This window comes from Hippoglossus hippoglossus, chromosome 7 (assembly GCF_009819705.1).
Source record: "Hippoglossus hippoglossus isolate fHipHip1 chromosome 7, fHipHip1.pri, whole genome shotgun sequence".
NCBI lineage: Eukaryota > Metazoa > Chordata > Actinopteri > Pleuronectiformes > Pleuronectidae > Hippoglossus > Hippoglossus hippoglossus.
Window position 1 is genome coordinate 23,332,882 of NC_047157.1, and position 22,295 is coordinate 23,355,176.

Consider the following 22,295-nt stretch of genomic DNA (forward strand, 5'->3'; position numbering starts at 1 on the left):
TTCCCTTGTGTCCCAGCAAACAACACTTCTCACCTTCAAAGTGATATATGGCAGGTTTCAGAAAATTCAGGGTTGTTTTCCAGAGGAGTCTTTAATCTACATAGTTTTCATACTTCTCAGCTTTTGTGTGATATATTTCTGAAGCAAGAAAACACGAGTTGTAAAGAAAGAATTTTATTGGATCGTCTGTGATGAAAAACCTTGAAAGAAAACAGTTTTAACATGAAGTGGAAACATTTTATGCAGGAATACAATTAGAAGAGAAGGTAATGCTAAAAAACTAAAAAGGGAAATCATATAAAAACATAATATCTTGGGTACTTCTAGACTAGACATAAGAAAATTCAATACAAAAAAACTTAAACATGTAAACATTGTCAAACAACTGTTAATTTCATAATCTTTACAGAGACGGTACAGTAAGGTGCAGTCTGCTGATGTTCTCCTCAATACTTCAGGCTCTAAATAACTGTCCATTAAAACAAACTGTTCATCTTGGCACCTCAAAGTTACAAAGTCAGGTTTCTGTGTTATGAGTGCAGGTGGAATTAGCTGCCATTTCAGTGCAGGTTCAAAACCTTTTGTATTTTACAGATTTCAGATGGTAACATGGGGTTTTTAGTGGACTGCCACTACACCTGCAGAATATTTGACCCATTTCAAAACCCATTGTCCGTATAAATTGAACTAATTCAAAGTGAAGGTGTCCCCTCGCCTTGGCTCTGACTCCAGCTCTGTACTCGGTGGTGTTGGCGCTGCCTTTTCGGTGAAGTTTCTGAGTTCACCTCTCAGCTCAGTCAGCTGCTGAGCGTGGCTGGAGAGAGTCCCATTTACCTGCAGGAGAAGTCCATTTGATTGTTTCTCCAGCTCCTCCCTGATTCTCTCCAGGTCCTCTGCCATATAATTTAGGCCTTTGCACTGGTCTTCCACACTGGCAACACGCCCCTCAACCACTGTCACCTCTTTCTGGACCCCCATAGCTGTGCTCCGGCAGCCCTGCAACTCGTCTGCTAGCCGCCTCTTCATCTCGTGCAGCTCACCCTTAAGACGGGTCAGTCGGCGCTCACCTGCCCCGAGCATGGAAGCCTGATGTCCAACCAGATGGACCACACCCTTTATCTGCTGGGCGAGACGAGCCTCTCTCTCATGCCAGGAGCTGTTGGCTTGACCCACCTGGTGGACAACTGTTCCCAGGGAGCTCTGGATGACTCTCAGAGTGCGGTTGACTGAGCGAACATTAAACTTGAGGATTGTGAGCTCTCCCTGGATAGGAGTGTCTACTTCAGCTTGTTCCTGTTGTTCCCTAAGGCTCAGACGCCTCAGGATGTTCTGCAGTGTGACATTGAAGGTATTCAACCGGTCCTCTTGCACGTCTAACACATCCTTGACACTCTCCTCCTCTGCACTTGGCACAGCAGAGTCTCCCTGAATGGCAGATGGGCGTTGAGGTGAGGAACAGGAAGACGAGCATCGAATCTCAAGGTTGCTCAGGTGTTTCTGCACTCGGTCCACATCCACCTCTATTCTTTCTCGGATGGAATCCAGTTCTGTCTCCAGAGCGGGAACAGCATGACCCTCCAGCAGCGCAGGGGCAGTGGCGTTACTAAGCTCCTCCAAAGCCATCAGTAAACGTCCCTCCAGAGCCCTCAGCTTACCCTCCACTCTGGTCTCCAGGCCCTGCCCAGTCTCAGCTCTGAGTGGGACACTCCTTCCAGTCTCATCACTTTGAATCTGCCCAGTCAGGTTGAGCTTGGCCTCAACATACGCCAGACGCCCCTCCAGCATTCCCTCTATGTGGTCTTTGTGTCCACCAAGCTCCACTCTCAGGTGCCCCTGGGACTGGTTGAGGCCTGCCACGGATGTTTCCAGCAGCTGCAACCGTTCAACCAATCCACTCAATCTGCCACAGCAGCTTTCTGAAGTCTTGAAACCATGGATCTGTGCCTGGAGATTTCTCAGCTCTGTTCTAAAGTCTGTCGCACTTTCATGCAGAGCATCTTCCATCTGCTCCTGCCTTTCACCTTGCTCCCTCTGGCACTGACGACGCACATCCCCAGCTTTCTCCTCACATCGGCCCTCTGCACCCTCCACACGCTTCTCAAACCCACTGAGAATTTCTGTCCTGGATGCATTCAGCTTGGCATCCATCATCTTTCCCATTGCTCCCGGGGGGAAATTGTCAGTGGAGTTCGATACCACTCCCGCTCTGTCTGGCACCTTGTTCAGCTGTCCATCATGTCCCATCACTGTTGCTTTGAGTTCCAGCAGCTCTACCGTCTTGGCTTGCATCTCTGCCCTGAGCTCCTCTACTCTTCCATTCAGTTCTGTAAGACCTGTGAACACTTGTCTTCCATCAAGACCCTCTGTACCAGCATCCCCCCCGGGAATCTCCGCAAACCCGACGGTGGATGGATTAGAGGCTACAGCCGGAGCGGGAACAGAACCTGGGGCAGCAGAGAACAGAGCTGACAGCATCCTGTTGGCGTCCTCTCTCAGAGAGGCTCGTAGACTGTCTTCTAGGCCATTCACAGTCCCCCTCAAGGTCTCCAAACCCATGTTTAGACGCCGCACATCTTCCTCCATTCGATATATGCGCTCGTCTGTCTCAGTGTCCAGAGCCTGGCCTAAATGGAGAAAGAAAAGCTGTTATAATTGGAACAAACGCACTCTGCTTTGGTGTGATTACAGTTTGAATCTGGTTCAAAAGAAAATGATGAATCAGTCTCTAAAGCCCAATATGAGTTGAGTTTTGTCACTTATCCACTAAATAGACAAATTATAGAGAATTAGGATGTAGTGGGATTAGTACACACCTGTGGTCTCGCCCTCAGGATGTTCACCTCCAGAGGAAGGAGGAGGGATTTCCTCTAGTATATGTTCTTCAGGTCTGTGGCTTGGCTCGTGTTCGTGTTCATGTTCATGTTCACGTTCATGCTCATGTTCTTGGTCATGCTCTGTGTTATGTGGCTCCTGGTGGTCTGGCATTGGCTGTGGCTCTGGCTCTGGCTCAGGTGAATAGGGCTCAAAGGAGGTTTCTGGATAGAAGGAGGAACTCTGAGGCTCAAAGTGACGCATTTGGTAGTTGAAACTGCCGCTGGGCGGTCCTTTGGCTTGATTCCATGGGTTGGCTTTCACAGCAGCGTTAATAGGGGGGCCTTTAAACATGGGACCCTTGAACATGGGGCCTTTGTACACTGGGCCCTTAAACTGTGGGCCCTTGAACTGTGGGCCTTTCATTGGCGGGCCCTTGAATGGTGGCATCATTTTCATAGGGTGTTGGTAAACTGGAGGACCCTCCATGCAGCCATAGCCAGAGTATCCTGGACAACATCTCCATTCCAGCTCTGTGACGGTTTTATGCGCCACCTTGAACAATGGTTTGTAGAGCAGACGATACCTGAGTAGAACAACCAATTATAAGTCAGGAACATACACTTAACTCTAAGATATGAATTCCACTTTGAGAATAAGAAAGATCAATTTCTGCTTTAAGCACAATATAATGCAATTTGTGGTTTACTCACATCAGAGTTGGACATTTCTGACCCCTGGTACACTTGTTGTATTCGGCTTTTACATAAGGGGCTGCCCCATCCTGCACAGTGAAGGAAACTGTCTTCTCAGTGACATAAGCACAGTGGTTCCTGAAAGAGAGGAGACAAAAGATGACAGAAATACATTTTTAAAATGCTATAATGTAAGTTAAAATCTTGAATTATGTCGACATGATCCCTCAGAGCACAACACAAGGAGCGAGACAGAGACAGAACTTACTTGTGTCTGCTGGTGGGTTTCCCTTGGTCATGGTGTTGACTGTGCCCGGCTTTATACTGGTTATACTGTAGTGGTCTGTAGAACTTGGTTTCGACCACTGACAGAAATAGAGTAAGGAAAATTAAAGGACTCGCAGCCATCACAAAATGCATCCTTGAATCTCCGCGTGTAAAATAGAAAGTTTAGCAGAAATGAATCTTCCAGCGGAGGTAGAGGTTATTTCAGGGAATTCAAAAAAGTGTTCCTCCAAAGTAATCCCAGTAGTCAGTCTCTGCAGTACAACCTTTGTCGGCTGTGTCAGAAAGCAGAATGCTACCCTGTGAACATTGACCCTGATGCTGGCTGTGGGTGTGGTGGAGTCTGTTGGACTGACAACAGACCTCTGTGAGTTTGTCGGGCTGCAGACGCCACTAATAGGGTCCCACTGGCATCATCTGCATATCTCCTCCCACTTAACCTCCTCAAAGTAACACCGTGTTGACATCAGAGAAGAGAGCCTCCACCTTCACAGTAAGAAGATATTACTAGTTATTGCTGTGGTTCTCAACTTTACTGAAAATACGGAACCACGGCTGGTGACCCATGAGTTATTTTCCCATGGTGACATCACAGCAAACCAGAGAGGAAATAGTGCACAACACCAGGCCTTGTCCCGAAATAGCCATAAGTTAGTTTGTTGTTTTAACATTTTAGTGTAATAGTGGAAATGAATCACAACACGAGGTGACAAGTGGATTTATCTGACAATTATGCATTTGTTCTTTAGACTGTGAAGACGTTAAGTGTGTCAGTCATTTTGACACAGTTGACACAAAAGCTGGTGTAAATGATAAAACAACTGATGGCTGAATTCCTTTTGCTTTGGTTCCAGGTCCCAACATTCATACTGGTTCACTGTCACACTGGGTTTAATGTGACACTTGAATAGAACAGAGCTATTATTACTATGACTCAGGTGCATTAGCCTGATTATTTATTCGAGTAAGATCTTTTACATAAAAATCTTTTAAGTGAAAACGGTAATACCACAGTGTAGAAATACAATTTACTGTAACTAACAAACCAAGAGTGATATATGACCTATTTCAGAATATTATAGATTATATAATTGCATTATAATTATGATGTGTTCATGTGTAAGCATCAATAATGTTACAGCTGGTGAAGTTTGACTTATTTGACTACTATACCACCACCTCATGTAGGCGACTGCAGAGTAGCTGGATCCATTACAAAACTAACTTTTGCTAAACTAGCAAAATATATAACGTGAAATCTGAGGCTTTGCAGTCTCAGTGAAATCTGTGAAACATCTCTGGCTCTTTTTACTTCACACATGCACATTTAAACCCCCCCGACCTAACAGCAAACCTCCAGCAGCAGGAACAAATACAAACAAATCCGCTGTGTTGAAGGCTGTCACAGAACACACCCTGGCCCCTGAGTGCCGAGCCCCACAGGCCCACACATTCACTCACAACACAGCTCTTTGTACGGAGTGTAGAAAGAGGCCTGGCAGCTCCACGCTGTGTAAGGACCCCTTCCGTGTAAAAGGGCCAATTAGAAAGAACCACTTTTTGAGCTGCTTGTATTCATTTTAATAAATGTACCTTAACAGTTTTCCAGCAAAGTGCAGCTCTCACATTTTCAAAGTTAAATATTGAATTTACAGAATCAGCTTTTAGAGGACGAATCAAATCAAAAACGGTACTGAGGTGAATTTTTTAACAGCTTTTTCTGATGATTGCCTATAATTTGTCTTCCCAGTCTGTCCCTCTATTATATTGTGCTGGAAAATTCAGGGCAGCATTAGAATTAATGTAAATATTTTACATGGTATAAAAGAAAAGAAAAAGAAAAGCTGTTCCATTTTTACCCGTGACCAAAAGAGCAGCTGCGCGGTTTGGGCCCTTGTGACATTTCAGATGTTTTATAAGTTCTTATCTGTTCCACCAAAAATAAATTAGCTCTTTTAACTTCCCTGATGGTTTTATTTAGATAATTGTTTTAGGCCCAAAGTTTCCAATTATCCAGTATTTAAAATGTTAAAGCTTTATCTTGTCCCCCTGCGGAGGGGCCCTGACCTCTTTGTCTTTAACTTTCAGTACATTTTGCTGATAATGCTGTGTATTCTAAGTATTTGTACTTGTAGTGTTGGATCTGAGTCCTCCTCCTGCCGCTGATCATACCGTTTGTATGGACCACCATTAATGCAAGACATTCTTGAAACATGCTTTGCTACTGCCATTGTAATGTGACCTCATTTTGAACAGGAGAAACACTGCGTCCATTATGTTTCAGGGATCTTTTGATTGACCCTTTTAAGAAGCAGGGCCCATTTCCTGTATCCTGTTTGTACCAGGTCCCACCTCTTTTACCTGGAAACACCCTGTTCACTGCAGATACACAAACGGTGTGTGTGTATGTACGTGTGTGTGTGTAACATATTCTCTGTGAGCTCTTTTTACCCATAGGATTGGTAAACAAGCTCTCATTGTATCACGTGAAACATGCTGCAGAGCGTCCGAGCGTCCAGGCGCGTACTTTCTGCTCCTGTGAAACAAACGCAGCTTTATTCCGCCGCCCGGCCGCAGCTCCACCCAGAGTTTCCCTTGAATGGCATCACACAGTTACAGCTGTTTTAGCTTCCACTCACCTGCCCGTCATAACGCTTGCGTCAGACTTAAGCTGTTGGTGGACTTCTCGACATCGCTGAATTATGACCAGGGTGAGGCCTAAGGTTTCCTGCATGCTCATGAAAACAAGTGGAGAACATCACAAGCCTGCAGGAGTCCATGAAAGTCTGTGCGACACATGGAGAGATACATTTCCGTTTATCTCCTTCTCTGCTTCTTTGTGTCTATTTAGTTTTAACACCAGTGGTCCAAATTCTGAGCCGGCCTGTAAATCCCTTTATGTGTGTTTTGAGTTTTCCACAGAGTCGGGGCCTAACTGCTGTGTAGCTCTGGCAGTGTTTTCACAACAGCACTGGCTCATATCATGTTTGTTTGGTTTTAACTTGCAATGGGGATAGCAGATGAGTTGGAGCATGAGCCACAAAGTATGAAAGTTTGAGATGTTTTTTCTTCCTGTACTGAAGTCAACTCCACCAATTCTGAGCCTGTTAACTGCTTCACTTTGTTACTACCTCCGATAAGAAGGTTGTTTCTTTGCTCCTGTCCATATGTTTGTTTGTTTGTCAGCAGGATTACAAACTTTACACAAACTACATGGGCCAAGAAAGAGCCAAATACATTTTGGTGCAGATCCGGACAAAGGGGCAGATGCAGGAATGGTTCTTTTCACTTTCTTTAACATTGCGAGAGTTTTTTAACATTTTCACCAATATACCAGGGAATATATCATGGATCTAGATGAAAAAATATTTAGGGGATATTAAGGGGACCAGTAGCTTTAAGTGTGTGCTTGGTTGAGTTTCAGGGGACTGTTGGGCCTTGGCAGAGGTATGTGCTCTACTGCCATATTGTCTCCGCCAAGGATGTTATGTTATTGTCACCTCTGTCCGTTTGTAGGTTGTTATGTTTGTTGCAATGTTAGCAATATTACCACAAAACGTGGTTGAAGGATGTGGTCTGGGTCAAGAAAGAAACATTAACTTTTGGGGCAGATCCAGGATTTTCTTTCACTTACTTTAATTGCAGGGTATTTTTTGACATTTTCACCAATTTCCCAGCGAACAAAATCCATTGATCCTGAAAAATCAGGCACATTCAGGGGACTGATATTTATGAGTGTGTGCAATTTGGTGAGGCTTGATTGAATTTAAAGGGACTGTTGGGCCTGGAAGCATTCTCCTTTTTAAAAGTTTAAGAAATGCTTTGTGTAAATTTATCAATGGCTCTAACCCCACATATATAAAATGCATCTTTTGTTTATCGTATAATTAGAGTTTTAGAGGAAACTGTTAAGCATCCTTAGGTTAAAGTTGGGTCTAATTTGCAGGAGTGTTTGTTTTAAAGTGGCCTATATCCGCTCCTGTATGTTCACATCCATGTAAAAGAACAAACAACATTAATTGGTCTCAACACTTCACAAACCTCGACCTTGTTTCCTGGGCAGGGTTCGCTCACCATTTTGTTTTTGTTTCTACCTTTTTATGCAACAGCTGCGAGTCTAGATAAGCATATTTCTGAGTGGACACAGTTTGCAGCAGTTATTTTATTCTGAGGCGTCGTCATCCGAAGAATTTAGTCATTAATTGAGACAAACGTTAGTCTGAACAAACCTCATTTGGAGGCCACATGGCTCGGCACACTTCACACGTCAGCCACGAAGTGCAGTGTGTTTGGCAGTGAGTGCACATCTGGTGAGAGCCAACACGCACACATACACATACACACACACAGACACAGACACAGACACACACACACACACACACACACACACACACACACACACACACACACACACACACACACACAGACACACACAGACACACACACACACACTCACTCACACATCTTCATGTCGACACACCGCTCTACAGAAACACTTTTGCTTTCGAAGCTTTCCATTTCTTCCTGGCATGATCCCCCCCCCTGCTTTCTGGTTTTCTTGATAAATTGTAGAATGTGTTTTTCTTTTATGTTTTATTCTTAACCTTTCATAGAAACACCTCGATGCAGAATTTACTTTTTTTTTATCAAACTTTTTCTGTGCTGAAAATTGATTTAAGAATTGCAGGAATGATTTTCTTATTGAACCAAAACACCAGCAAAACTCTTCCTCTGCCCATTTTATATTTGCATAGTCAGCATATTGTTTACATTCTCTGCTTTACATTCATTGAATTTAGGTTTTAAGCTGTCGCCGTCTCTGTATATCGCCAATAAATAAATAAATGGATAAATAAAAATAGAATTTGAAGGATAATATTGACCGAAGCTGTAAAGTGAAAAGGTGCCATTCTTGTTTTATAATTGAATATTGATTTTAAATAATATCTAAAAAAATATAGTGTCAGATCTTACAACCCTGTCATCAGTTATATTTAGTCTGCTGTGTGTCATCAGTATATTGTGTCAATCATCTCTGCGTTTTGTATTTGACAGTGACTGCATGTTAGTAGATAATTCAATGTAAAAACATTGTAAATCTGACATGAAACAATTCATCACTTCTTCCTTAAAACCAACACACAGCACAATATCTCACTGGGCACAGAATAAGACTGCCCCCTGGTGTTGACAATTGATTTAGACATAAACCTTTTAAATGCCACCACATTTTTTTCTCTTTGTGAAAACTTTCAGAAATGTTTGACATCGGTTTCTAATTATACCATTTTATTCCTGTTTATTAGATTTGTATTGATTTTTGTCTTAATGTTCTTTTTGCCTCGCCTTGTAAAGCGCTTTGTAAAATTGTTAAGAAGATTTTTATTAATATCATTATTACCCTTTCTCTTCTAAAGTGTTTCTTCTTAACAGCTACTGGAAAAAATGTATAAAGTTATTATTTGCTCATAGTGTTGCAATATAATATGTAATAAAAATAATAGACCGAACGGTATTTTCTGCTTCACTCTGAAAAAAACAAAAACAACAGATGAAAAGAAATCCAGAGTTTATCATTAATACAAAAGGCAGCTGCTCATTATAAACCTCAAATGTAAACTGTAATATTTGAGGCTGTTTGAAGTTTTTCTTCTGTGGAAACTATTCATTTACTGCGGCTCTTTTCATCTTTTAGTGCCCTAACCAGGCCAAATGTGCCCATGGTTAAAGTTTAAGAGGAGGCCCAGTGCCCCCGTCCCTGTGTGTCCTCAGAAACATCTGCAGAAACTTCTCCTCAGACCCACACCCTGCCAATTAAATCCAAACTCGTCAACTGGGTTTATAATCCCATGTGCACTTAGTGGTGGAGCGGAGTTAAACTGCAATGTTTCTGTGACCACTGTTTATAGAAAAATGAGGCAGTGATCCACAGTGGTGAATGGGAAGATTGATGAGAGCATGTCAGCCATTGATTGTGGGAGGGTACCGGAATATATCCTGCTGATGTTGACGCCCAGTGTGGCGTCAACATCAGCAGGGAGCTCCACTTCCGTCCACATGGTATCATGTCGGTCTATAAACCAAGAGAGACTCTGTTCAATCAGGACATTCAATGTAATACTGTTGTTACTGTAATGTGAGCTGTGTGAGGGGTGTAGCTACCTCCACCTTCACCCTTCCACTCATCCTGAATCTTCTACAAATATGACCCCCTCGTTCCTTAAGCAACCTACAATATCTTTATTTTTTTATTTGAATGTTGAGGTCATGTCTTGAAATGAAAGTGATGAATCAAGGATGAACTGATGTACGTCCATAAGGATTTACATTACTTCATATGTTTTTGGCCGTAACTTCAAGAGTTTATACAGTTATGATGACAAATGACACAGACTGGTTGGAATAGGCATTCAGCTGCAAGTTGCTTATTCTATTTTGAATAGTATTGTAAAGTGCACTTACTGAAATAATATTCTAAATGCTGGACTTTTAAGTGACTTCTAAGTAAAGTAAAGCAACTGGAAGCTTCGTCCAACACCGTTTGTATCGATATTTTCATTTTACTCTCAGAAAGAAAGTAAAAAGTGATTTAATTTAATCCAAGGCAGATTGAGCATTGTATTTTGTACACATGTGTATTTTTTAAGCCTTTAAATATAATTGTGTTATATTTGATGTTTTAAAACAATTAGAATTTCTGCAGCTTTTTTGTATGAGAATCATTTTAGACAATCTGCATTTTAACCCATAATAGTAATGTCTGTAAATTGTTAAATTTAAAGCAAAGTTATATCATTAAGGTCTTGAGAATCTTTAAATCTCTGAAATTATAGGCCAGTTGTTTTGGGCCTCTTGAACATTACTGCTCAAGTCTGCCTTTAGGGAATTCCTTTCAATTTTGAGCACTCAAAGACGAACTGATAAGATTCCAGTGGTCAAGGTCACAGTCAACTCATTTGAGTCTGGAAAACTGCAGGTAGTCAAGGTCGTCAAGCCTGGAGTCAAAAAGTATGCAAATATCCCAGCGTTCAATCTGTGCTCACCAGGAAGCCTGCACACCCCCACCTCTCTCTCTCTTATCGAGCACCACACACAGCTCTGTTTCATATTTACCTTTACTACCTTTATGTTTCTAATCTGCTGTCATCATCACACTTTCATCCCAGTGGCCTGTCTCAGGAGCACAATCCTCTTTTAGTCTGGACGAGGGGGAAGAAATCGCCCGCTGGTTCCATTTGATAACACAAGCAGCTGCTGTGTCAGATTCTTCATGGAGTTTTGTTTTTAGCCTTTTCTTTTTGTTGATTTGAACCAAACTTTTGAAAACCAGAGCAGCGTGATATAAAAGGCTGAAATATTTATGAACATACAGATGAGAACCACAACATTTATTTTAGTCTGGATCCTTTAGGGGCAATCCCAGGGCTATTCCCTAAAGCTCTTGGCTTGTAGCAGTGAATAAACAAGTTGCAGTTTGCCCTCGATTTTTAGGCCTTTTTATGTATTTATATTCATAAAGTCATAAAGTCATATGAATAAAGTCTTTCAAAAAGAAAAATGGTGGCCTAAAGGGTAAAAAGTGTAAAACATTAACAACAAAGTCCTCAGGTTATATTTTTGATCCTTTCTGTAAATGTTAATGCACTGAAAATGTTATTTCAGCAACGTTATGATTTCTGGATGCAAATGTCAAGCAGACATTCAAGAAAGCGACAACCTAATTTACTAAATGAAATATAAAAACAGTGCATTCACTTTTAAACAAAGGCTGATGTATAATGTTTGTGTTCAGCAGGAGTTACATTTACTTATTTTTACTTCAAAAACATTTAATAAATGATCTCACATATTAAGTTGGTGTGTAGAGATTCAAGCAGATAGATGGATGGATAGACACAGTTACAATAAGATAAGATGGATACGATACAATAGTTACAATACAATCGATACGATAAGATACAATAGTACATGTACAATATGATAGATACGATTAGATGTGATACGATGAGATAGATACAATAACATGCAATATGATACATACGATAATATATGATAGATACAATAAAATACAAAATGATAGATACAGATATAGTACATTAGATACAAATAGATATGATAAGAAAGATACGATAGATGTGATAAGATATCATATGGTGGATCTGATACACTAGAGACAATATTGCACGATAGGATGGATACGATACGATAGATAAATACTTTAATATAATATTTGATCCCAAGGGAATGTGCATCCATTCGTATGTTAAAACAAGCTGATAAGATGATAGAGCATCTGTGCCAAACAAGAAATAAACTCAGCTTGTGAATTACACACAGGAAATAGAAGGGAATGGAACAATCATTGCTGTTATTTGAAATGATCTGAGTTGTGATGTTTGTTGCTGTGAAGCTCAGCATCATCATCTCTCCTTCACTCTCAGACCACGTTGGATCAGTGGAGTGACTTTGGGGGGGGCAGGTGTGAGCAGGGACAGTGCTCTCTGATATCTGCCCCTCTGTCCTGCAGCTCCTCTGGACAAACCCCACATAGAGGGGCCTCCTCTGCGATGGGCCCTCTGCCCACCGGCGCGCACAGAGCCTCCTTTCTCTCAGACGGAGGCGCAGGGGAGTTCCTCCTGTTGGCCGCTGCAGCGATGAGAAGCCTTTTCATCCGGCTGTTTTTCACTCTCCACTTGCTGCTGCTGCGTTAATTACAGGGCCCGGGGCTGCACTTTGAGCTCGCTGCGCTCATGCGGGCTCTTGAGAAGGAGCCGCGCGTCCGATTCTCACGACACAGATAAAAAAAAAAATAACACACAGGCTGGCATGCATGCACTCAGACGCGCGCCCGCTTGAGCTCGTGGAACCAGTCCGTCAGCTGCTCGGGGGCGCGCGCCTGTATGTCTCCCAACTACTTCACACTCCTCCAGCGGCGGAGAGGACACCGTGCGCGGTCGGATCTTAAGCTTTTTGAGGCTTTTCCCCGGGAGGATGAGGAGCGTCGGTCCTTCATCCACACCTCACTCAAAGTTTTAAACAGCACAGAGGAAGAGGAGGAGGAGGAGGAGGAAGAGGGCGCAGGACCCGCAGCAGCAGCTCCGGAGGCGATGGGAGACTTGGAGTAGATTCACCCCGCCACTGAAACACCATGGCTGTGGACGGTAGGCAGCTTTACGCGCTATTAACAATGTGGAGCTTTTTTCTCTATAAAGGAAATGGCAACTTCAAGTTGAAGCCACGTCTGAGTTGGTTCGTTCAGCTCCACACTTGTGGGACCGGTTTGTCAGGTGTGACTGTGATTTGAATCTGGTCACAAAGCTCCTGCTGTCGCCTGGAAACCATCATTTAAGATTTATCCAAGATCCAAACATCACATCTGCAGCTGAGAACTACATCAGTAAATCTGCTTAAACAATTAGAAAGAAGAAACATCACAAGATATGTATGAGGGTCATTAATTAATTAGGTTTTAATGAGGATACAATGAGGGGGGGGGGCTGATGGACAATGACCTGGTGCTGAAACGGACAGCTCACTGGACGAAGCCAGCATCACCAGTTTGATGGTGTCAGGAATCCTTAAGTTCCCCTTTAAAACCATTTTAATACTTTATTCTAAATCAATACGCTTCTGCAAAAACGTAGGATCATCTAGGTGAAGGTTGGAGTGTAGTTTGTGTGTTGTTGTTTTTTAATTCCACACGTAAACCGACAGCACACGAGAAGATGAACATACTGTCCCCTGACAGGTCTCAGTGCTGCTGTGGTCAGTTTTTTATTCGCCAGGAATCCTAAAGTTTCCATTCAAAACCTTTTTTAATCTGATTGTCGCATCTTTTATTTTATTCTGAATCCATTCGCCTAAAATGTAAAGTGGGACAATCCAGGTGAAGGTTGGTGACACGTACACATTTCTGATAGTAAGTAAAGTAACCAAATAAGATGGAGGAAATTAAAAACAGCATCGGGGTTGGAGCTCTGTGTGAATGGTGACTATCTTTGAGCAAAGCTGTTCAGTCTCAGCTGTGATTTACTCCATGATGAGGATCCTTTTCACCCTGTCGCTCCATCGCATTATGTTGCGTGGCGGCAGCCTCCGACAGGAAACTGTCACTTTCTGTGTCGCTTTTGTGTCAGAAATACCAACGAAACTAAACACTGAGGAAACTCTTCACAGTTTAGTGTGATTTTAGTCAATGAAAGTGTTTTTCTGTGCGGCGGTTGCAGTTTATACGTGTGTGGTAGTTAACGAGGAATTTTTCCCTCCCATAGTAAAACTAGAGGGAAAAAGCAAAGTCTGACAAATGTTCTTAATTATCTGTATTTAATCAGTGAAAGCAGCACATTTGTGTTTACAGCCGCAGCCTGGGGGGAGTAATAAAGCTGTGAATGAAGGTTCATACGCACACAGTGTTGGAGTCACACCTCAAAGAACCTAAAAGAGCACATAGAGTTTTATTCATAACAATGTGATGCTGCCGGTTTGCCTTGATGATTGCAGGGCTCTGATTTGCTCCACTGCTCAGTGGGAGGTGTTGCATGGCAGAAAGGAAACGGCACAAAGAGAGAAACACCGAAAGACGCTCTTTTGATCTCCTCAAACCCTCAAACCCCACGACACTCTCTCCGGTTCTGTCCTCCTTTCAGATTCTCTTAGTCAATTTAAGATAGTCTATTGAGGGTGCACGTTAACGCACACACACATGTGCCCACATGGCTCCGACGCAGCGAGAAAATCCTTCCAATCTGGCACATGAATCAGTAATGACCCGTGGCCTCCTGCCAGTAACATGCCGAGTCTGTGCCAGTAACAGCATGTTTACTGTAGTTGCACACTTTCTTTAATTACTGGATGTTGGGAAGCCACCTGCTGTTGAGAGGGCTTGGATGTTTGCCTACAGGCCTCCTCGTAATGATGAAGAAATGGCTCGTCTCACAGCTCTGACATTCCTCGCCTGCAAGACTGCACATACAAATACTCACACCTGACCACTGATATACAGGAATTACCCCGGAGCTTGTCCAGGCTTAGAGAACCTTGAGCGTTGCCTCATGCCTCCTCGGTTTTGTCAGAGCAGCAACTCAATGCGACCTAATGACTTAATCATCCCTGAATGACAAGCTGTCAAGGTGCGTTGGAGTTTGTTTTCGAGTCATGCAGAGTTAGGGAGGATTTTGCAGAGCAGCACTTGACGCTGTTTTCAGGTTTGTCAGTAGTTGCATTCAGGTGCAGCTCTGTAATCACTACTCCTCCTCCTTTTATCTCTCCAGCGGCATCCAGTTTCAGTTTCTGCAGGCCAGCTGTGGAGTACAGGGCTCTGTCCGAGGACTTCAAGCACCAGCTGAGTCGGCGGACAGGTGGGAACCTCACCTGGCATGAAGGACGTGGACAGAAAACAGCAGGGGGCAGGACGGTGAAGCTGCTGCAGCAGCCGGGCACTGAGGCCCTGCAGGTACTGAACCCCTTCATGACCTCAACTCGTCAAGCAGCACGTTTAGATCATCGACTGATGAAGTGTGACAACCTCCAAGTTTTCTCTTTTTTTCACCTAAGATTTCACAAAACAAACTGACAGGATCAGATTATAATCAATAAAACTCTGGCTGTGATTTGTTGTAACAGTAAAATCACTCGAGTTCAAAGTGGAATCAGATTTATATTTGCTTTAGAAATAAGCAAGAAGAAGGTTCCTGGTTTAAATCCCAGTTGGGACTGCAGCTTCCTCTCATAGCCCTAAGACATGCAATTTGGGGGCTAGGTTAATAGGAAAGTATAAAGTAAAAGCGATTTAGATGATGGATTGAAATCAGGATGTGTTTGCTTCATCAAAACCGTCGTTACCAACTGAGAATGTCGAGTCTTGTAGCTGAGAAGAAGACTGTACTGTTGGTTTTCTGGATGCTCCCTTGAAGCTCTCGCTCCAGCCAATCAAACGCAACTTGACTCCACTGAAATCTGAACTGAATGGGGTGAGGTGTGGCGTCCCGGCACAGGGAGCCTCTTGTACAGCACTGGTCATTCGGTTGATTCAATATATCTGTGGCAGGAGAAGTTGTTTCTCATGTAAGTTAAATTCCAACAGCCCCCACAGGAGCTGATGCTTCGTCCATTTCGTGTAATTCAATTACATCCTAGGTTACTCAATGTTGTGATTAAATCATACAGATTGGTGAGGTTAGAGGACTAGTTACTGTGAGTTTAAATAACCTGGTCAGACATTAACCCATGAAAGAAAGACAGTTAAAAACACATCTATTGGGAAACAATGTTAAAGTTAGTAAGAAAGAGAAACTATAGCTTTCACAGATCACATTTAGCCTCACAGGGCTGAACAAGGTGCGAAATCCTCTGTCCTTTAACCCTCGAGTGTGAGGGTTTTGTCCTTTTAAATCTGGACACAACACAGAAACCTCAGAGAGAGCAGCTACAGTGCTGATGTTGTTAGCTAGTTCTTAGAGACTTAAAACGAAGCCTGGTAGCTGCATGTGCATGAAGACGTTTCACCAAATAATATCATTTTTGTCTGGTCTCAATATGAGATAAACTTGTTATTGTGCAATTCACACATAAAAGTAGGTTACTTCAGTCCATGCTTCAGTTCAAGTCGAGGTCAGCAGCGATTGACCCGAGATGCACTGATGCATCTTGGGTCGAGTATTGCGCAGCACATACACAATAACGAGAAGCTGCATGCAAAGGCTGTTTCTTCTTTCTACAATAATGTGAGAAATGCAAAAACAAATCACAAAAGCTGCAGTAGTTTATCTTTCAATTCACAAAAAGTGAAGACGTCTCAAATTCAGCTCGACTTCAAACACTGGAATCACAGAAATAACCGTTTGGTTTGAACAAATCTTTTCTTGGATTGATTCCAAATAACTGAAAAATAAATTTGTCATAGTCACTATCGTTGGTGCATTACGAGTAACAACAGATCATTAGAGGCTCACAACAACAAGACGCTTCTGTTCCTTGTTTTCAACTTTCCATTTCATTATCAGCAAAATAACAAATCTAATGCTCACTAATGAAAGCAAATCTTTTCCTCGTCGTCTTATCAACATAAAAACCTTTCAGACGTCTGTATGGAAACGTCTGAAAGAAGAAGCTCTGCTTAATGTGGCCAGTCACCGTCCTCTGATGCAAATGGTCACTTTGTGAGCAGAGAATGGACGCTGCTCTGGCCCAGCGGGTCGGTGGGCACTAACAGCCTTTTAGCATGACTTCAATAGCACAGGTCATTCACCACTTTACACTGCAGCACCACAGTGTTTCTCCTTCTGAGAGCAGAGGGAGACAGAATCTAGTTTGATACAGTCGGTGGTTGTTGTGTTAATAAACATTATGCAAAGCCTTTTTTTTTTTTTTTTTTAAATAAATCTCTTAATGTGAAGCGTCGTCCCTTCCAGCCGTGATTCTGCCTCAGTTTAAATTCAATCTTTCTCTTGATAATGATTTTTCTTATCTGATGCAGCATTGTCTGCTCCCTACATTCAGCGAGGATCCATTTTTTTATTGTAAAAATGGCCTCATTTAAAGCCCTTGGTAACAAGTCGGAGAGTCCGTGCCTTTGTCTTCACCCCATGAAAGGCTCTTGAAAGACGGTTATGAGCTGAAGCCAAAGCTGCAGACATAGAACTGGGCCGGGCTGATAACGGACTTGTGCACAATGCGTTTGTTTGTTTGCTTTCAATCCTTTTGGATGCACATAACGCCGTGGTCGGTTTATTTTTGTCTTGAGGAACTTAAACTTAATCAGAGACGTGTGTTCGGAGGATGTGGAACATGTGTATTTTACCGTCTTCCTCTGCTCAGCGTGAAACTCTCGTCCCCTCCTCCACTCTCCCTCCTCTCTACCATACCATGTGTATGTAAGAAACAGTAAACACTCATTACATTGTCTCTCAGTCACATGAATACCTCCATCATTTATCCAGCCACTGCCACTATAGACACAGAACCACACAATACTTTCCGTAATCGTTTAAAGACACGTTTTCGTTATCTCTTTGTCATGAAAGTCATTGTTCACGTAAGAACATTCCTTAATTTCAGCTTCTGCATAGTGTTCTGCTTTTCTCCGTCTTATTACATATTTAACTGAATGGGCTGTTTTGTTTTTTTTAACCATTGTTCAGACAAAACAAAAGTGATTTGAAGACGTCACTTCGGGGCTTCAGGAAATTGCGATTGCCATTTTTCATAGTTTTCTGACATCTGGACATCAACAAAACAATGAATCGCTTCATCGGCAAAATAATTGCATATTAATTAATAATGAAAATCGTTGCCTGCAGCACAAGTGGGGACAGAGGGGATTTGGGGGACAGTGCAGTCTGAGAAAAACTGAAAAACTCAGAACTCGCTGAATTAAAAAAAAAACTGCCTGACTGATGAAAGAGTTCGATTAGTCCCCCACAGTTTTACACCCGTTCGACACGGTGCTAATAATTTATTATTGATGAAATGAGGAAAATGTTTGCACCATATTAAACATGTAGGAATTCATAATATATGTGTTGCGCTTTTTAGAAATCAAAACATTCACATAGAGGCTGTGATGGCTGCAGAGCAAGATGTTAGGAAACACCTTCCATTAGTCAAGTTCCATAGTCGGAGTGTTACGTCAGTGTGAAGTGATAAATACTGTTTACGACAAAAACTGGAGCGCTTCACGGAGCTGAAATGCTTTGTTCTTCAAGTCCAAAGATATAAAGCAAAAACTTTAATAAAACTCTGTGACCACGGTGGTTTGGACGTCTGTCAAGAGACAAACGTTTTTCATTTAATATGAAAAGGAACCCACACATTGTTAATGAATGAGTCTTTGTCTGGGGGTATTTCTGTTCACGCTGTTTGAGTATTCAGGATTTACTTGTTGATAGAGAAACATTAGATTTGATATTTAACACTTGTGCCGGGGTTTCCCATGACCAGCTCTGGTCATGGGAAATTAGATTTAATTACAGGTTTCAGGTATAAGTGTGACTATGAAGATGTTTTTAGGATTATGAACACAATTTTCATTCACCCGTCGGTTTTCTATGCAAGATTGTGCAAAAATCAACCTTCTTTAAAATTTGCAAGGTTGTTTTTCAACATTTTCCTTGATTTCTTGGAGCATAATTCACGGATTTCGATGATAAAACAAACAGGTTGGTTGTGGAGACTGATGTTTATGAATCTTGTGAAACTTGGTGCAGATCTAAACTAACTGGATCTAGATGTTGTGGTTTCAAATGGGAACTGTTGAGCCTTGGCAGAGGTGTGTGCTCTCTGAGAGCCCTTCTGGTTTGATGAAGACTAATCTTCTGCACAGATGTCCGATGAAGATGTCTGAATAAAGTAATTAACTCAATGAGCCTCATCTTCCTCACTTGAACATATGAGCGTATTAAAACATGGATCTGTGTACAGAGAAGATTCTTAGAACCAAACAGGAACATGTTGCTCGTTAGAGATACGTCATCAGTATTATTTCACATATCAAACTGTCTGAGAAACTCTGAATTTTTTAAACTGATTGACTGATCAAAAGCCAAGTTTGATTTCTCCTCCACCGTTTTACATCCTGTACATCTTTAAGATTAAAGAGCTGCATCTCAGGATCACAGCTCCCTACACGCTCCTGTGTCTGTGCTGCTGCTGCTGCTGCTGCTGCTGCTGTCCCTTAATGCAGTGTTTGATCTACGTGCACATATGGTCGCGGCCGTCCCCGTGTGCTTTAATGAGTTTGAAACCTGTTCCTGCGTTCATGTATCTGCATATGAATCATGTACGTGTCTGAATCATCATCATACATAGGCGTCGTTGAAGGAAATTTACATCATCAAGTGTTTTTTAATGTGCAATGTTTCAACCCGGGTGGTTCTCATGTCAAATGTACCGTGAAAGCTGAGTTCAAGAAGCTAATGTTTTCATTGTTGTTTGTGGATTACTGAACCAATGTCCATGAACTTTAGTGGAGCTTATAACTCCCCCTGCAACTCTCCTTCATTCCATAAATTAAATATTCAAAAGTCCTCATTTTTTGTCTGGGATCTATGGACATCCCCAAATTGTGCCTGATGGTTGGGATAGAGAAACCTCTGTGTATAGAAGGACGTATGAATATGAAAGTGAGAATGGGACTTTCACTGTTAAGCCCAGTGAATGGTTGATACTTGAAAAGCATCATATAAACACCGTCCATTTAAGTTCTAACATCTAAAGCTTTCCTGCTGAAACCTTACGAGCTTTAATAAAACGATGCATTAAGTCACAAACACTGTTCCTTTAACACATGTCCAACCTTTTCTCTTATTTCAGTACCGTTCCAGTGACAATTATGGGATTTATCACACGAGCCCAACACAGCCGAACCTGATCCGCCCCGTCGTGCTCTGGTCACAGCAAGACGTTTGCAAATGGCTGAAGAAGCACTGTCCTCACAACTACCTGACCTACGTGGAGGCCTTCTCCCACCACGCCATCACAGGTCACACGGCTAAGATATCCTACAAGAACACACAAAGGGACAAGGAGGGAGAATTACTAATGTAAACCCTCTGCTTTCACCCCCCCACAGGCCGCGCGTTGTTGCGTCTGAACGGGGAGAAGCTGGAGAGGATGGGTTTAGTTCAGGAGACGCTTCGACAGGAGCTGCTGCAACAGGTGCTGCAGCTTCAGGTGCAGGAGGAGGGACGCAACCTGCAGCTGCTCAGCAGAGGTGAGCGTGTGTGTTCACATTTTCTACCACTCTATTCACAAACCTTTCCTTTTGAGGTATAGTTCAGCGTTTTTGGGAAATATATCCACTATCAGGTCTGTACAGTGGATATAGAGCTTCAGGCTGCAAACAGCTTGTCTGGCTCTGGTTCGATCTTTTTGTTTAACTTGTAGAAAAGTGTAAAATCACAGTCGGGTGGTTATATGTTGGATTATTTCTCAGCTGGGATTCGTAACTTCCCTGGTGTCCGCTGTAACTGAGCAGAGCCAAACTTCTTTCAGCTCATAACCTCCGTCTATTCCTGCAGAAAACCTGAACTGAAAACTGGAGTTGGTGATGAACAAATTTAGAAGAGAGTGATGGTGACTTTTCAGGATATAGATGTAACCAAGTTTCATCGAGCTGTAGTTTTCTCTAGAGAAGTTCCAATCCAAGTTTTACCTTCCTCATCCCGATTTTGCGTATTGGCCGATACCGAGTACCGATCCGACGCCAGTGCATTTGCGTCTGGAAACTTTTATAACCTATTTTAACAGCTGAACGCTCCTATACCTGTAAAGTGATGATTACTATCATTGTTGTATGGTTCAGGTTGAACCCTGTGAAGAACACAAAGACAAACACGTCAGTCTTGTATGTGGTCACATCAACATTTAACCTGTGGGACATTCCGAGGGTGAAATGCTTGACATTGCTGACGCTTCTTCTCGGCCGCTCTGAAAAAACGTTTACTTGCCGGTGGCAGTTTCGGTGCAGCTGCTGTTTTTAAGCGAGCAAGATGAAGTAAATTCTTGAAAAAGAAAATTGCAGTTTCATCTGGGTGAAACTAATATTCTTAAAAGAGGTTGGAATTGGATCAGTACACAGATTTGCATACTCTGCGATGTCCGACCCTGCTTCGCCCGCAGTATCTGACGCATTTTCAACGCTGGTATCGGAACATTTCTAGTTTTTTTTCTTGCCCACAAAGCTGACATCAAGGTTTCAGTCTCGTACAGAAGCTGCTCTAATTAATGATGATTTATCTGAGCATGCACCGAGTCACCCACAGGAGCATGTTTCATGTTTTCAGAAAGACAGAAATGAAGTTAAATCTTGACTTCAGCTCCAGTCTGTTAATTAGTGAGCTTCAGAGGAGATGATACTAAACCAGCAGGACAGATTTACAGTAGGAGAACTTGTGCTGAACTGCTTTTTTTTTATTAATGTTTTCTCTCTCATGCAGGTTCCTTTGGAAAGATATCATAGTCTGACGGCTGGACGGAGGGGACGCTGTGGATTTACTGGATATATGGAAACAAAAAAACTCAACTGTGAATCACACTCGAGTGACATCCTGACTTTTATATGAAACGGAAGTCGGAGGCTTTTCATTCACCGTGTGCACGACGAGCAGACGTCATCCTCATGGACGGACTGGGAGCTGTGGAGGAAAAAAGCACCATGACAATCTGTTTCGTCAATTTATCTCTCTTCTCTGTGGTTGAATACAGTGACTAATCCTCTCTCTCTCTCTCTCTCTCTCTCTCTCTCTCTCTCTCTCTCTCTCTCTCTCTCTCTCTCTGTGTCTCTCTCTCGCTCTCTCTCTCCTTGAAACTTTTTTAAATGTCAGAAAAAAGGACAAATAAATAAATAAAAACATCAATGCCTTTATTTTTATTGGTTTTATTTTGGCAAATTCTCTCTCAGAGGTCAGAAATGTGTGGAATATATGGAAGCCCATTTCTGCCACTTTAAAATTCTGTAAGTAGGGTTAGGGGGTAGGCTAACCCTAACCCCTAACCCTATAATGACAA

The 22,295-nt window shown here is 42.4% G+C and overlaps 2 protein-coding genes across 3 annotated transcripts; one reads left to right on the top strand and one right to left on the bottom strand.

Moving 5' to 3' along the window:
- Positions 1 to 467: 467 nt before the first annotated feature.
- emilin3a (elastin microfibril interfacer 3a) lies at positions 468 to 4,027 on the bottom strand. Its single transcript, XM_034589559.1, has 4 exons — positions 3,775 to 4,027; positions 3,525 to 3,644; positions 2,814 to 3,397; positions 468 to 2,624 (listed from the first exon to the last, which is right to left on the bottom strand). Exons 1-4 carry the CDS (start codon positions 3,924 to 3,926, stop codon positions 688 to 690), a joined length of 2,793 nt encoding a protein of 930 aa, XP_034445450.1. The 5' UTR covers positions 3,927 to 4,027; the 3' UTR covers positions 468 to 687.
- Positions 4,028 to 12,421: 8,394 nt separating this feature from the next.
- On the top strand, positions 12,422 to 22,110 carry samd10a (sterile alpha motif domain containing 10a). 2 transcript variants are annotated; one of them, XM_034589572.1, is made up of 5 exons: positions 12,422 to 12,952; positions 15,062 to 15,243; positions 20,100 to 20,268; positions 20,359 to 20,499; positions 21,722 to 22,110. In XM_034589572.1, the coding sequence occupies exons 1-5, from the start codon at positions 12,940 to 12,942 to the stop codon at positions 21,745 to 21,747; spliced, it is 531 nt and encodes a 176-aa protein (XP_034445463.1). In that variant the 5' UTR covers positions 12,422 to 12,939; the 3' UTR covers positions 21,748 to 22,110. The 2 variants fall into 2 exon arrangements, with proteins under 2 accessions (XP_034445463.1, XP_034445464.1); XM_034589573.1 differs by having other exon boundaries at positions 21,725 to 22,110.
- The last annotated feature ends 185 nt before the right edge of the window (positions 22,111 to 22,295 follow it).

Excerpts from the sequence above, each read along its gene's own strand:
- emilin3a (XM_034589559.1), bottom strand. The coding sequence starts at position 3,926 with ATGCATTTTGTGATGGCTGCGAGTCCTTTAATTTTCCTTACTCTATTT. Across the intron at positions 3,398-3,524 it reads CAGAAATGTCCAACTCTGAT|GTATCGTCTGCTCTACAAAC; the intron begins GTGAGTAAACCA and ends TGTTCTACTCAG. Across the intron at positions 2,625-2,813 it reads TCCTGAGGGCGAGACCACAG|GCCAGGCTCTGGACACTGAG; the intron begins GTGTGTACTAAT and ends TTCTCCATTTAG.
- samd10a (XM_034589572.1), top strand. Across the intron at positions 15,244-20,099 it reads CGGGCACTGAGGCCCTGCAG|TACCGTTCCAGTGACAATTA; the intron begins GTACTGAACCCC and ends CTCTTATTTCAG. Across the intron at positions 20,500-21,721 it reads CCTGCAGCTGCTCAGCAGAG|CAGGTTCCTTTGGAAAGATA; the intron begins GTGAGCGTGTGT and ends TTCTCTCTCATG.